The 12,500-nt window shown below is 42.1% G+C and overlaps 1 protein-coding gene across 1 annotated transcript in view; it reads left to right on the forward strand.

Annotated features, from left to right (window-relative positions):
* MCCC2 (methylcrotonyl-CoA carboxylase subunit 2) overlaps positions 1-12,500 on the forward strand; it is a 250,557-nt gene that overhangs the window by 155,423 nt on the left and 82,634 nt on the right. The window contains exon 11 of the mRNA XM_085848665.1: positions 2,822-2,894. Within this exon, the coding sequence (XP_085704791.1) occupies positions 2,822-2,894 (73 nt within the window). The remainder of the gene's footprint in view (positions 1-2,821; positions 2,895-12,500) is intronic.

The raw sequence follows: 12,500 nt of genomic DNA on the forward strand, positions 1-12,500 counted from the left end.
AGACCTGAAGTAGTCGGTGATTTTATTCTGCTTCTGGGTGGCCATAAACAAGTCATGGTACAAGTTATCCACCAGATCAAAAGCGATGGAAGCGTTGTTAGCACGGGTCAGGTTGGCATCTGTGGTTTCCACGTGACGTTTAACTTCCCTCAGCAACTTGCAAAGTCGTTTTACATCCCCGTTGGTCATGCTTGGACCACTTTCGGACTCGGAATCGTCCCCTTCTTCCTCATTCTCATTCCTCGTTGCTGCGGCCAACTCCATCAATTCATCATTGGTTAATTCCTGGCGATGCTCCAGCAGATATTCTTGTATGTCACCACAATTCATGTTCTTGAAGCCTTCCCCAGGGATACTTCTTGCAAGCTGTGCCAGTTCTTCAGTCGGTATTTTGGGGAAGCCCTCAAAACCCTGCACAACATCTGGCCACAGCTGCCTCCACATGATATTCAGGGTAGAGTTCTTGATTTCCTTCCAGCAGGAGGAAATCAGCTGGATAGCAATCCTGATGTTGTAGTTCTTCCAGAATGTCCTTATGGTGTCTGGGGTGTCACCCTCATGCAGCATACGACGCAGCAGATTCCTGGTGTAGAGACACTTAAACTGAGCGATGACACCCTGGTCCATCGGCTGGAGGGTTGACGTGGTGTTTTGGGGAAAATACACCACCTTGAAATCAGGATTGCTTTCGCTGAACTCCTGAAGGTTGAGTGGATGTCCTGGTGCATTATCCAAGAAGAGGATGCCTTTTGGAGGAAGACCTCTGGAAATTAAATAAAGCTTCACTTCATTCTGAAAGTGGCTGAAATACCACTTGTGCAGCAACACCTGCGTCATCCATGCTTTCGAGTTGTGCATCCACACCACTGGTAGCAGGGGGATGGAGACGCCCTTCAAGGCACGAGGGCATTTAGACTTGTAAACCAAGACTGGCTTACAGCGAAAATCTCCAGAAGCATTAGAACAGAACATTAGGGTAATCCTGTCCTTGGACTGCCTCACCGCTGAAGCACGTTTCTCCTCCTTCATCAGGTATGTTTTGTGAGGGAGTTTTTTCCAAAACAGCCCCGTCTCATCTGCGTTGAATATCTGGTCAGGATGGTATTCTGCCACAATCTTCACAAATTTGGCCTTGAACTTCTCAGCTGCCTCGTAGTCCACCTCAGCTACCTCACCCTGCATGGAGTCAAATTGAAGTCCATGGCGATGCTTGAACTTCGCCAACCACCCGTCAGAGACCCCGAATGGCTTCCTCTCACCACTCGGCCCAGGAGCAGCATCATACAACGCCTTGGCTTTCTCCATCACTAGTGGACCACTGATGGGTAAATTGCTCCTGTGCATTTCTGAGATCCACAGGAGTAAGTCGGTCTCCATATCCTCATTTTGAGCTGCACGCATCGTCTTCGTCTTGCATCCATTTCCCTGTTCACACAGCTTTTCCTTTAGTTCTTTCTCTTGTTTTACCCAGTCGTACACCGTAGAAAGACCAGCACCCATTTCTTGGGATAGTTTATGCAAACTTTCGCCTCTTCTGTAGCGTTCACAGGCACGAACCTTTTCTTGGATTGTCATCACCACACGCTTACGCTTCTGAAGCACTTTTTTCGATGACATGATGGATAAAACTTTGCTAAAAATGAGGTATAACGATCACTGCAAAGCATGCACGACTGCTTCCAACGGAGAGGATCCCAGAATGAGGCTGAAGGAAGGGTGGAATCTCGGACGGCACGCCCGATGACTCGGCCGCCCAATGAGCAGGTGAGAGTCGATGGGCCAATCACAATCATGATTGCCACTCTGCACGAGGTCTCCGCGGAAAATTTGAAATTTAAATTGCTCCGCCAAAGTGTTTGGATATGCGAATAACCGAATGTGTGTGGGTATTCGGATACGAGAGGGGGCTTTCAGGAACGATTATTCATCTTATATACACGTTACCATCTGCACGACCAACAAACAACTTTGTATTATTTCTTTATTCGAAATTTATTTATTCCACTACATTTATCCAAACAACCACCGACTGCTACTGACATACCACCTTGAAATATCTTTTTTTGAAACACCTATTACCATTCTACAACCTATGTACTACCTTAAATGATTTAAAAAAAAAACAAAAAAAAAAACACTTTATGACCTTCGCACAACTTTTGAATTATATATTTGTTTATGTACACTTTACTATCACCACTACCAACATCTTGGAGTATTTATTTATATATCTTTTGTAATTCTATTACCGACATTCAATTCCAGCGCGATTTATTGATTTCTTTCCGAAACTTTACCATCCCGACTACCTACATGTCCTTTTATTTATTTATTTATTTATTTATTTATTCATTGAAGGGGCTGTGCCCTTGATGAGGAATTGTATTGTTGGTTTTTCTTGTGTCATCAGCAATGGCTTGAAGTACTCCACCTGTAACATTTAGAAGGAAAACAAAGTGAGGGCCTTGCTTGTCTAAATGACACATTGCGACCTTTTGAACCAGGTGTCAGCCAGCAGCTGCACATTATCCTGCGAAGAATATCTGTTAAACAGCAATGGTGGAGCGAACAATTGACATTAAGGCGGCAATTGGGCGTTCTTGATGGATCGGAGTGTCGTAGCTTTAAGTTTATATCGACCATCTCCATCTTCCAGTCCAGGAGAAAACAGAAAAGGTCAAGAGCACTTATCTGGAATAATTATTTGGACCAGAACCACATCATGCTTCCAACTGAGAGAGCATGCTGAAGTGGCTTCATTTTGTTGTACTTTTCTGACAGCTGGCTGTGAATCTTTTATTTGTAATTCCCTTCTTGGCAGGTGATTGCTCGAATCGTGGATGGCAGCAGGTTCGATGAGTTTAAAGCCATGTACGGAGATACGCTCGTTACTGGTGAGTGTGACGCCATGGCGTCTCTGAGGGTCATCATTCATTTCATCATTCGGTCCAGTGAACGGTTGTGTTTTCACGGGTAATTTTCCATCTTGATCGATCAAAATATTCTTCTCTGGCTTTTGATTTGTATGTAGAAGGGACTAGATTAGTTTCCATGATAGGAGAGGGAATGTCTGTGGGCCTCGAAGGTAAAATATTTGGTTTGGTTTGACACAAAGACTTTCTGTTGAAAGATCCGCACCTCACCATCGGTTTTCCTCGGAAACGAGTAGGTGTTTCATGATTGGTTGATTAACGAAATCAAGTTGCTCTTGCAGTTAATCTCACTGCTTGCGGTCTGGATCATCGGTTGCCCGTGCCCAGTGCAATTGCATTTCAATCTGCACATGGATTGTGTCGTGATGTTTTTGAGGCTGCATTAGTAGGATAGCCTCGAGGTATGCACGCTCACATTGGAGCTTCCTTGCCAATGCATACGAATGTCAATCCGAGCTGGATTGTCACCCTGGTGCTTCGCGTGCAGGGCGATGCATCATTTTGTGCACCATCCATCGAGTGGACGTAAAGCCAGAAGATCCATCTGCCGGCACTGGTTGTTGGTGCATGTTAAATATCCCACGGTGTCTTTAGCAAATTGTAGGTGAGCTATCACCTATCTCTCGATGGTACCATGAAAAAATTCCAAATTCCCGCCACCTTCAATCGAACGCCAAGCCTGGCCAGCCGGTTTGTGAAAGACTTGGGCCAAAAAAGTTCTCTGGTCAACCCCATTTGAAGATGGGAATAATTGGGGATATTATAAGAAGTAGTATGTGGCATTGCATTTGCAAGTAGAACTGCACTTGGTAGAGCGCATACCTCCGCAAACCTGCACAGTTTACATTTTGTATATCACTGATAGGCCGGATTTGCATCGGGACCTTAACTAAAATCCAACTGGCTTGTTCTTGTCACCTACCCAACTCGTCGACCAAGTTTTATCCGAATCTATCCATTATTTTTTGAAATATCATCCTATATATCGTTTTTGGTCCTATCTCTCAATGGTATGCCTGGTGTTGGCTTAATGGTTAGGGTGGCAGGCTGTGGATCCTTGGGTCCTGAGTTCAAATCCCACTCAGCTGTGGAATTAATACCAGGAGGGGTTAACTCGGCCTGTCATCCTTCCGAGGTCGGCAAAATGAGCGCCAGCATGCTGGTATACTGTGTCGGAGTGGCGACCCGTCCAGGATTGTGCCCAATAGCCAAGGAGACCGCTTAAAGCAGCACCAACGCTCTGCACAGAGTATGGTCCCAATCTCCTCTCAATGGTGAAGAATCGCTTAAAAATTTCATGATCCGGATCTGGATCTTCACCAAAATCTAATCAATTCGTCCTTGTCACACACCCAATGAATTCATCCAATTTCGTCTGAATCCGTCCAAAACTTTTTGAGATATTGTGCTCACAGATCGACAAACAGACAGACAAACTTGGGTGAAACCATCATCTCTGTCCACCATTGGTGGCGAAGGTAATAAAACATACAAAGAGTTTTGCAACAATTTGACAATCCACTGTGTTATATATTAGAACATCCCAGCCTCACTACCTCCATCACCGAAGGTGAAGGAGGTTATGTTTTCACCCCTTTCTGTCTTTCTGTCTGTCTGTCTGTCTGTGTACAGGATATCTCAAAAAGTTGTGGACGGATCCAGATTAAATTTTGTGGACAGGTTTGGTGTGTGACAAGGACGAACTGATTAGATTTTGGTGAAGATCCGCATTACGTGGCGGAGTTCTGCACTCCACCGAGTGCCCTTCTAGTTTTGAATGAGATGCTCCTCAAGAGCAGTGGTTTGATTTACTTTCGACAATAATTTTGATTTCTTGCTCATCAAGAAAAGCCTTTCTGATGAGAATATTGACTTTGAAATGCTTGTCCACGGCTGTTTGTACTTGTCATCATCTAAAATGTACAATTGAGGGTACATCGTTTGTTTTGATTGCCTTGCATTTTACTTGCTTATCACTTGCTTATTATTATCAGATTATTATGATTATTTTTCACTTGTAGTGCTCATAGAGGAACTTGCACGTCTTGCCTTGCGTTGAGAACATTACCATATAATGGACTCAGTAAATGGAAGTCGACATTTTAATTCAGAGGCATGTTCGCAAGCCGTCAGGTGTTCAAACTACTTCCATGAACGTGTATTCTTCATTGCGAGGTTAACTTGTGGCAGAATTTTATCTAAAATTGTGATGTATTTTTGCATTGATGAATGAATCATCGCTTCCGAAGTTCCACACGCAGTGTTTGTAGCTGAGCCATTTAACAAGAAACCATTTTGTGGCAAACGTGTACATTCTTCCTTTTCGTTGTCAGTGAAGCCAGGATAGAATACATTTATTATTATTATTATTATTATTATTATTATTATTATTATTATTATTTCCATTTATATTTAATTGCATTTCATTTTGCCTTTGCCTCGTGTTGGCTTAATGGTTAGAGTGGTGGGCTTGGGATTCTTGGGTCCTGAGTTCAAATCCCACTTTCCCATTGAATTAATATCAGGTGGGGTTGACTCAGCCTGCCATCCTTCCGAGGTCAGCAAAATGAGTTCCGGCTTGCTGGGATGATTGAGCCATTCGAGTATCCTTTGTCGGAGTGGCGACCCGTCCCAGATTGTTCCCAATAGCCCAGGAGACTGCCTTGGCAGCACTGATGCTCTGTACAGAGCATGGTCACGATGGGTGGATGGATTTTGGCTTTGTATAAATACCGTAAACTTGCTATTTGCTCACTTGCGATCAGCAATTATAGCAAATTCCAGAAACTTGTCACGGCTTATTAACGGAAAAGTCGAAAGGGGAAGAGGGAAAATCTTTCAACATAAAACGAGGCTCATTGAAGAGATTCTTTTAACACACACACACACACACACACACACACACACACACACACACACACACACACACACACACAGACACACACACACACACACACACACACACACACACACACACCAGATCACACACACACACACACACACACACCAGATCACACACACCACATGCCAATTACCACACACCATAGACACATTAAATGTACATTATACTAAGAGTTGGGAATGGTGTGTAGATTTGAGGGAGGGGGGCCGGGGTGAGATTCAAGCATTGTGCATATGTGTAAACTAAATGGTTCTGGGTGAATAATAAAACAAATCAAGCTAGAACGGGCACTCGGCAGAGCGCATACCTTCGCCGCCGCAACTTTTTTCCGGGCACGTTTGAAAAACGTCATTTTAAAACGTCCATGACGTCACAACCGCCAGTCCGATTGACGTCAAATTTGGTGTGTAACCTCCTTGAAGGCAGTCCAACAAAATGGAATGATAAACACTGAAAAATTAAAAAGTTGAAAAATGACGTCATCTTTTGACGTCATTTTGACGCACTTCCGGGGACGTCACGTCCAATCGGGGACTACCATTCTGAAAGCTCGTAGTTCACTGAACGTTTTAACGTTGGTTTCATGTCAATAGCTCTTTAGATCTGAAGCTATGCCTACAAGTATATTTTGACCTTGAGTGTGACCTTGACCTTGACTACAGAGTTAATTGGCAAAACCTGTACATCAATAAACAGATATTTTGGTACTGATCCTAATGCCTGGATTTGGGAGACTTTGCTTTATAAATTATATAGATATTTGAATGTAAAATATCAGGACATTTTAGCCACAATTGAAAAACGTCATGTTCAAACGTCAATGACGTCATAACGGTCAGTCCGATCGAAGTCAAATTTGGTGTGTGACGTCCTTTAGGTAAGTCCTACAAAACGCTATGATCAAAACTGATGAGATCGAAAATTGAAAATTTACGTCATCTTGTGACGTCATTTAGACGCACTTCCGATAATGTTACGTCAAATCTGACACTACATATCCGAAAGGTATCTCGTCATGGAACAATATGACGGTGGTTGCATGTCGATAGCTGTATTATGAAGGAAGTTATGCTCAAAAGAGTGTTTTTGACCTTTTTATGACCTTGACCTTGACCTTTGACCCGATCGCTCCCAAAATCTAATCAAGTCGTCCTTGGATACTCACGAATCATCCCACCAAATTTCATGCAATTTGGTTTTATACTTTCTGAGTTATGCGAATAACAAACAAACACACATATTCACAAATAAATAAATACACAGCGACCAAAACATAACCTTTCGCAGAATGCGAAGGTAACTAGAGGGGGAGCACTCGGGAGAGTGCAAAACCTCCGTCGCCAATACTGCTGGGTCACTCAAGTGAACCTTATATCTTATGCATTAAATATGATGTCAACAGTGCTGACAGAGTTATAGTTCTTTTCTCCAACATTTTTTTGTGGGGGGGGGGGGGGTAGGAAATCACTTAAAACATGAAGAAATGCAAATAAAAAGAAATCGAAATTTTGTTTAAAAAAGTTGCAAAACAATTTTTTTTCCTACAATTTTTTTTTGGGGGGGGTTTGGAAATCACTTAAAACATGTAGAAATGCAAAAAAAATGTTTCTCACAATTTTTTTTGGGGCGGGGTAACAATTCTTTTGGGGGGGGTTGGAAATCACTTAAAACATGTAGAAATGCAAAAAAAATTCTCTTTTTTTTGGGGGGGGGGGTTGGAAATCACTTAAAACATGTACAAATGCAAAAAAAGAAATAATTTCTCTAACAATTTTTTTTTGGGGGGGGGGGCCAAGTCCAAAATTTAATGGCATGATCCTTGGACCATACCTAACCCCCCCCCCCACCATGTTTCGTCGAAATCCATCAAGTTTTTCTGTAATACTGTTCACAAACAAACAAATAAACAAACAAGCAGTCATAGACTGGTACCTACGAAATTGTCAACTTGAACTCTGACCTTGTCTAATAAAAGCTGTCTCTCGAGAAGGTGGCGATGCAAACTATAAGTTTCTACGATGATTCTGCACCAAACCATCAAAAATCGAATGTTTTGGATGTTTGACCTCACCGTGACCTTGACCTTTGACCGATTTTGACCAAAATCTAATCAGTGCTAGCCACCACCCTCCTGAATCACGTGGTGTAATTTGACATTGGTAGCTTCTTCCGTTCTCGAGTTATCTGTACCAAACCATCAAAAATCGGATATTTGACCTCACCGTGACCTTGACCTTTGACCGATTTTGACCAAAATCTAATCAGCAAAAGCCATCACCCTCCTGAATCACGTGGTGTAATTTGACATTGGTAGCTTCTTCCGTTCTCGAGTTATCGTGCCAACAAACAAACAAACAAACAAACATACAAACAAACAAACAAACAAACAGAAACGGAAGTCATCAATATACTTACGAAATCTTTAGATTTCGTAAGTAACAAGCAGTCATAGACTGGTACTTACGAAATCGTCAACTTGACCTCTGACCTTGTCTAATAAAAGCTGTCTCTCGAGAAGGTAGTGACGCAAACCAGAAGTTTCTACGATGATTCTGTATCAAACCATCAAAAATCGTAACGTCGACCGAAGCAAAAATCTCCATTTCTGCACGCAATTATACCTTAACGAACTCAACGACACGTCTGCTCGAGCGCACTGCATCATGGGACGACCCGTGACGCGTCGAGTGAAATATTTTTTTATACAATGTTAAAACGTCTCCAAAACATCCGATTTTTACCAGAATTTCGACAACCGAGTTTTAAGCGTCCTAAGGGATCGAAAAAACCGAAGACAAAATTAAAATCGAAGTTAAAACGAACTCGTAACGTCGAGCGAAGCAAAAATACTCCATTTCTCCACGTGAATTTATGGAATTATGTTTGACCTCACTGTGACCTTGACCTTTGACCGATTTTAACCAAAATCTAATCAGCACTAGCCATCACCCTCCTGAATCACGTGGTGTAATTTGACATTGGTAGCTTCTTCCGTTCTCGAGTTATCTGTACCAAACCATCAAAAATCGGATATTTGACCTCACCGTGACCTTGACCTTTGACCGATTTTGACCAAAATCTAATCAGCACAAGCCATCACCCTCCTGAATCACGTGGTGTAATTTGACATTGGTAGCTTCTTCCGTTCTCAAGTTATCGTGCCAACAAACAAACAAACAAACAAACAAACATACAAACAAACAAACAAACAGAAACGGAAGTCATCAATATACTTACGAAATCTTTAGATTTCGTAAGTAACAAGCAGTCATAGACTGGTACTTACGAAATCGTCAACTTGACCTCTGACCTTGTCTAATAAAAGCTGTCTCTCGAGAAGGTAGCGACGCAAACCAGAAGTTTCTACGATGATTCTGTATCAAACCATCAAAAATCGTAACGTCGACCGAAGCAAAAATCTCCATTTCTGCACGTGAATTTACGGAATTATGTTTGACCTCACTGTGACCTTGACCTTTGACCGATTTTGACCAAAATCTAATCAGCACTAGCCATCACCCTCCTGAATCACGTGGTGTAATTTGACATTGGCAGTTTCTTCCTTTCTCGAGTTATCGTGCCTACAAACAAACAAACAAACAAACAAACAGAAACGGAAGTCATCAATATACTTACGAAATCTTTAGATTTCGTAAGTAACAAACACACAAACAAACACACAAATCTTTAGATTTCGTAAGTAACAAACAAACAGAAAGGGGTGAAAACAGTAACCTCCATCCATCTTCGAAGATGGTGGAGGTTATTTAATGACAGAAATTAAATAATACAAAGAGTTCACAATGAAGTCCATGAAATATTTCATGATGCTTAAAATATACAGTACTGCAAAGAATTATGGAAACAGATGCGAAACTGGTTATTAAAAAAGCAAATAGCCCATGATTGAATCTCATCTCGAGAAGAAATAAGGGAGCTTCAAGCTCCAGGGCTGGGTAATATGCTATCATGAGTATTGTGTGAGGTCGCAGAGAAGGTAAACATGGTATTAACCGTTCTCTTCAACAGCTCTTCGGAGTCAGGACAGGTATCAGAGGATTGGAGAATAGCAAATGTTTAAGGAGAATTGGGAAACATGTAGACCTGTTAGTTTGACTTCAGTGGTAGGGAAGGTGTTGAAGACATTAATTTCGGAAGGGATAGGGAAACATGTGAATAATTACAAACTAATTAAAGGCAGTCAGCATGGGTTTACCAAAGGTAGGTCTTGTTTAACAAATCTGTTAGAGTTTCATGAAGCAGTTTTTGATTGGATGGATGAGGAAGGTGCAGAGGATGTAGTTTATCTTAACTTTAAGAAGACATTTGATGAGGAACCACATCAGAGGTTGTTAGCCAAGGTGATGGCTTGTGGAGTGGCTGGTCAGGCAGCTAGCTGGATTAGAAACAGGCTTAGTGATAGGAAGCAAAGAGTGGCTGTGAGTGGAAAGATGTCCAGCTGGGACCTCAGGGATCAGTATTGGGACCGTTAATATTCATAATTTGCATCAACAATTTGGATAGTGGTGTCAAGAGTCAACTTTTTTAAATTTGCAGATGAAGCAAAGCTTCAAGGTTAAGGGTGATGGAGGAGATGGTGGTGATCAGATTTAGGAACGCCAGGATACTTTCAGAGATTGAGCAAAAGATTGGCAGATACAGTTTAACATAAATAAATGTGAGGTGCTGTGGATGGGTAGGAATGATAAAATTGGGATTACATGATGCAAGGGACAGTCTTAGAGCATGTCACGTACAGGGGAAGGATCTGGGGGTGGTAATAGATGTGGGGGGGGGAGGGGGGAGGGTAAGCTGACATCACAGTGCCAGGTTAGCTATAGGTAAAACAGGTTTTTCAGTTGTATTTGCCATGGGATAAATTATAAATCAAAAGATGTTATTCACACTGTGTTGGAATTTAGTGAGACCTTATCGAGAACATTGTGCACAGTTTTGGTCACCACATCTGAGGAAGGACATAGCTGCCATGGAGAGGGTACAGCATCGAGCTACGAGATTGATTCCAGGGCTAGCTAAACGAAGCTTTGAGGAACGTTTGAAGGGGACAGCACCTTATGCATTGGAAGCGAGACGATTACAAGGGGATCTGATGGAGATGTTTATTAAAAATGAAGGGTGTGGACAGGATGTGTGCACCAGGATATGTTCCGAGCAGAGTGGACCGGGGGCCATAACTTGAGGGGAAAAAAACAAAGAAACATGAGAGTTAGGACAATTTTGAGGTATGGGTCTTTCAGTCGGAAAGTGGTTAATGCTTGGAATGGTCTCACCAGAAAGGTAGTGGCAATGGAGGGGGTTGGTAAGTTCAAATAGGAATTGGATATGTACCTGGATGCATTGGAGATGGAGGGGGTATGGAGATATTGGCTTTTGTTCGGATGTGTGACGATACTGGCGTTGATGCAGTGCAGGTATGATGGGCCGAATGGCCTCCACCTGCGCAAAAGTTCCTTGTGTATCGCTGTGTGACAAATGGAATACTCCATAGTTCAGTCATGTGTCGTCGGTATACTGTGAATGGGTGTCAGGCAAGCAATCAGAAAGTGCCACACCTGCAGAAGAACTATAAAAGTATAGGTGGTGATACCATTGTAGTGTGGTGAATGCTTGGTGAATAATAAGTCTCCTTGGGAAGGAAATATCACATGACAAGTATATAGAAAGAAACATCTTAGCCAGTGAAGGTGACTCCATGCTGTACTTTGCAGCTTGGCTTCCTGTTTCAGCAAGAGCTGTATGCAAGACTCTTAAGACAGTAAGACGTACTGTCAACAATTTGCAGTGGTCCAGGAAGAAAGGTCACAATTTGAGAAAGAAAGGTCAAACTTGTCCAAAGTGTTGTTGAGTACCTCAGGTTATGTTGTCCATGTGATAGACAACTAACCCAGTCGAGATCTTGAAAATTAACGAGATGAAAGTATGCATGGTGATGACATGCTCCAATGCTCGGATACAAAAATTACGTTGTTGTTAAAAAGTAAAACAATTAACTAAATTACTATATAAATGGCAATTAAATATTATTATAACGATTATGGAAACACAGCACGCAACAAGACAGGGCTGGCAGTAGGCCCATCGAGTTATCAGTGAGCACGGTGCTGCGTGTCGACGCAAAACGCTTTCTGGAGTCCAGAGAATTGCACTGAGATTGGAGGGAAAGGTAGAATCAGGGGAGTGGACTGAGAGCAATACATGTTCCAGGAATGTCGTTGTCATGGAAACTCATGGGAGCTGCGTGTGGTATGTCTCGATATGGACCACATTGCTGTTTGCAACCATTTAGCTTCTGCATTCTTGCTTGTAGGGTCAAATTATAATTTTTCCTGAAACAATTTGCCTTAACATTATACATTGTATGCTTACACAGTAAAAAAAAATAAAAAAATAAAAATCACAAACTCTATAAAACCACAAATTATCGAAAACCTATTAGTTGTCTGCTCGCATTAATTGCTCCTTCAAGATTCCACGATGTCTTTCATGAAAAAGTTAGCGAGTTATCGCCACGAATGTGGTCAAATTAAAAAAGTAAAGCTCCGACTAATCGCCAACCCTAGTCTCGCACTTGGCAGGTGTGGCCAGACTGCAATAGGCTGGCATGATGGCATTAAGAAGAAGAAGAAGAAGAAGAAGAAGAAGAA

Source organism: Eptatretus burgeri, chromosome 12, assembly GCF_056783735.1.
Source record: "Eptatretus burgeri isolate ZD-2024b chromosome 12, Ebu_testis_v1, whole genome shotgun sequence".
NCBI lineage: Eukaryota > Metazoa > Chordata > Myxini > Myxiniformes > Myxinidae > Eptatretus > Eptatretus burgeri.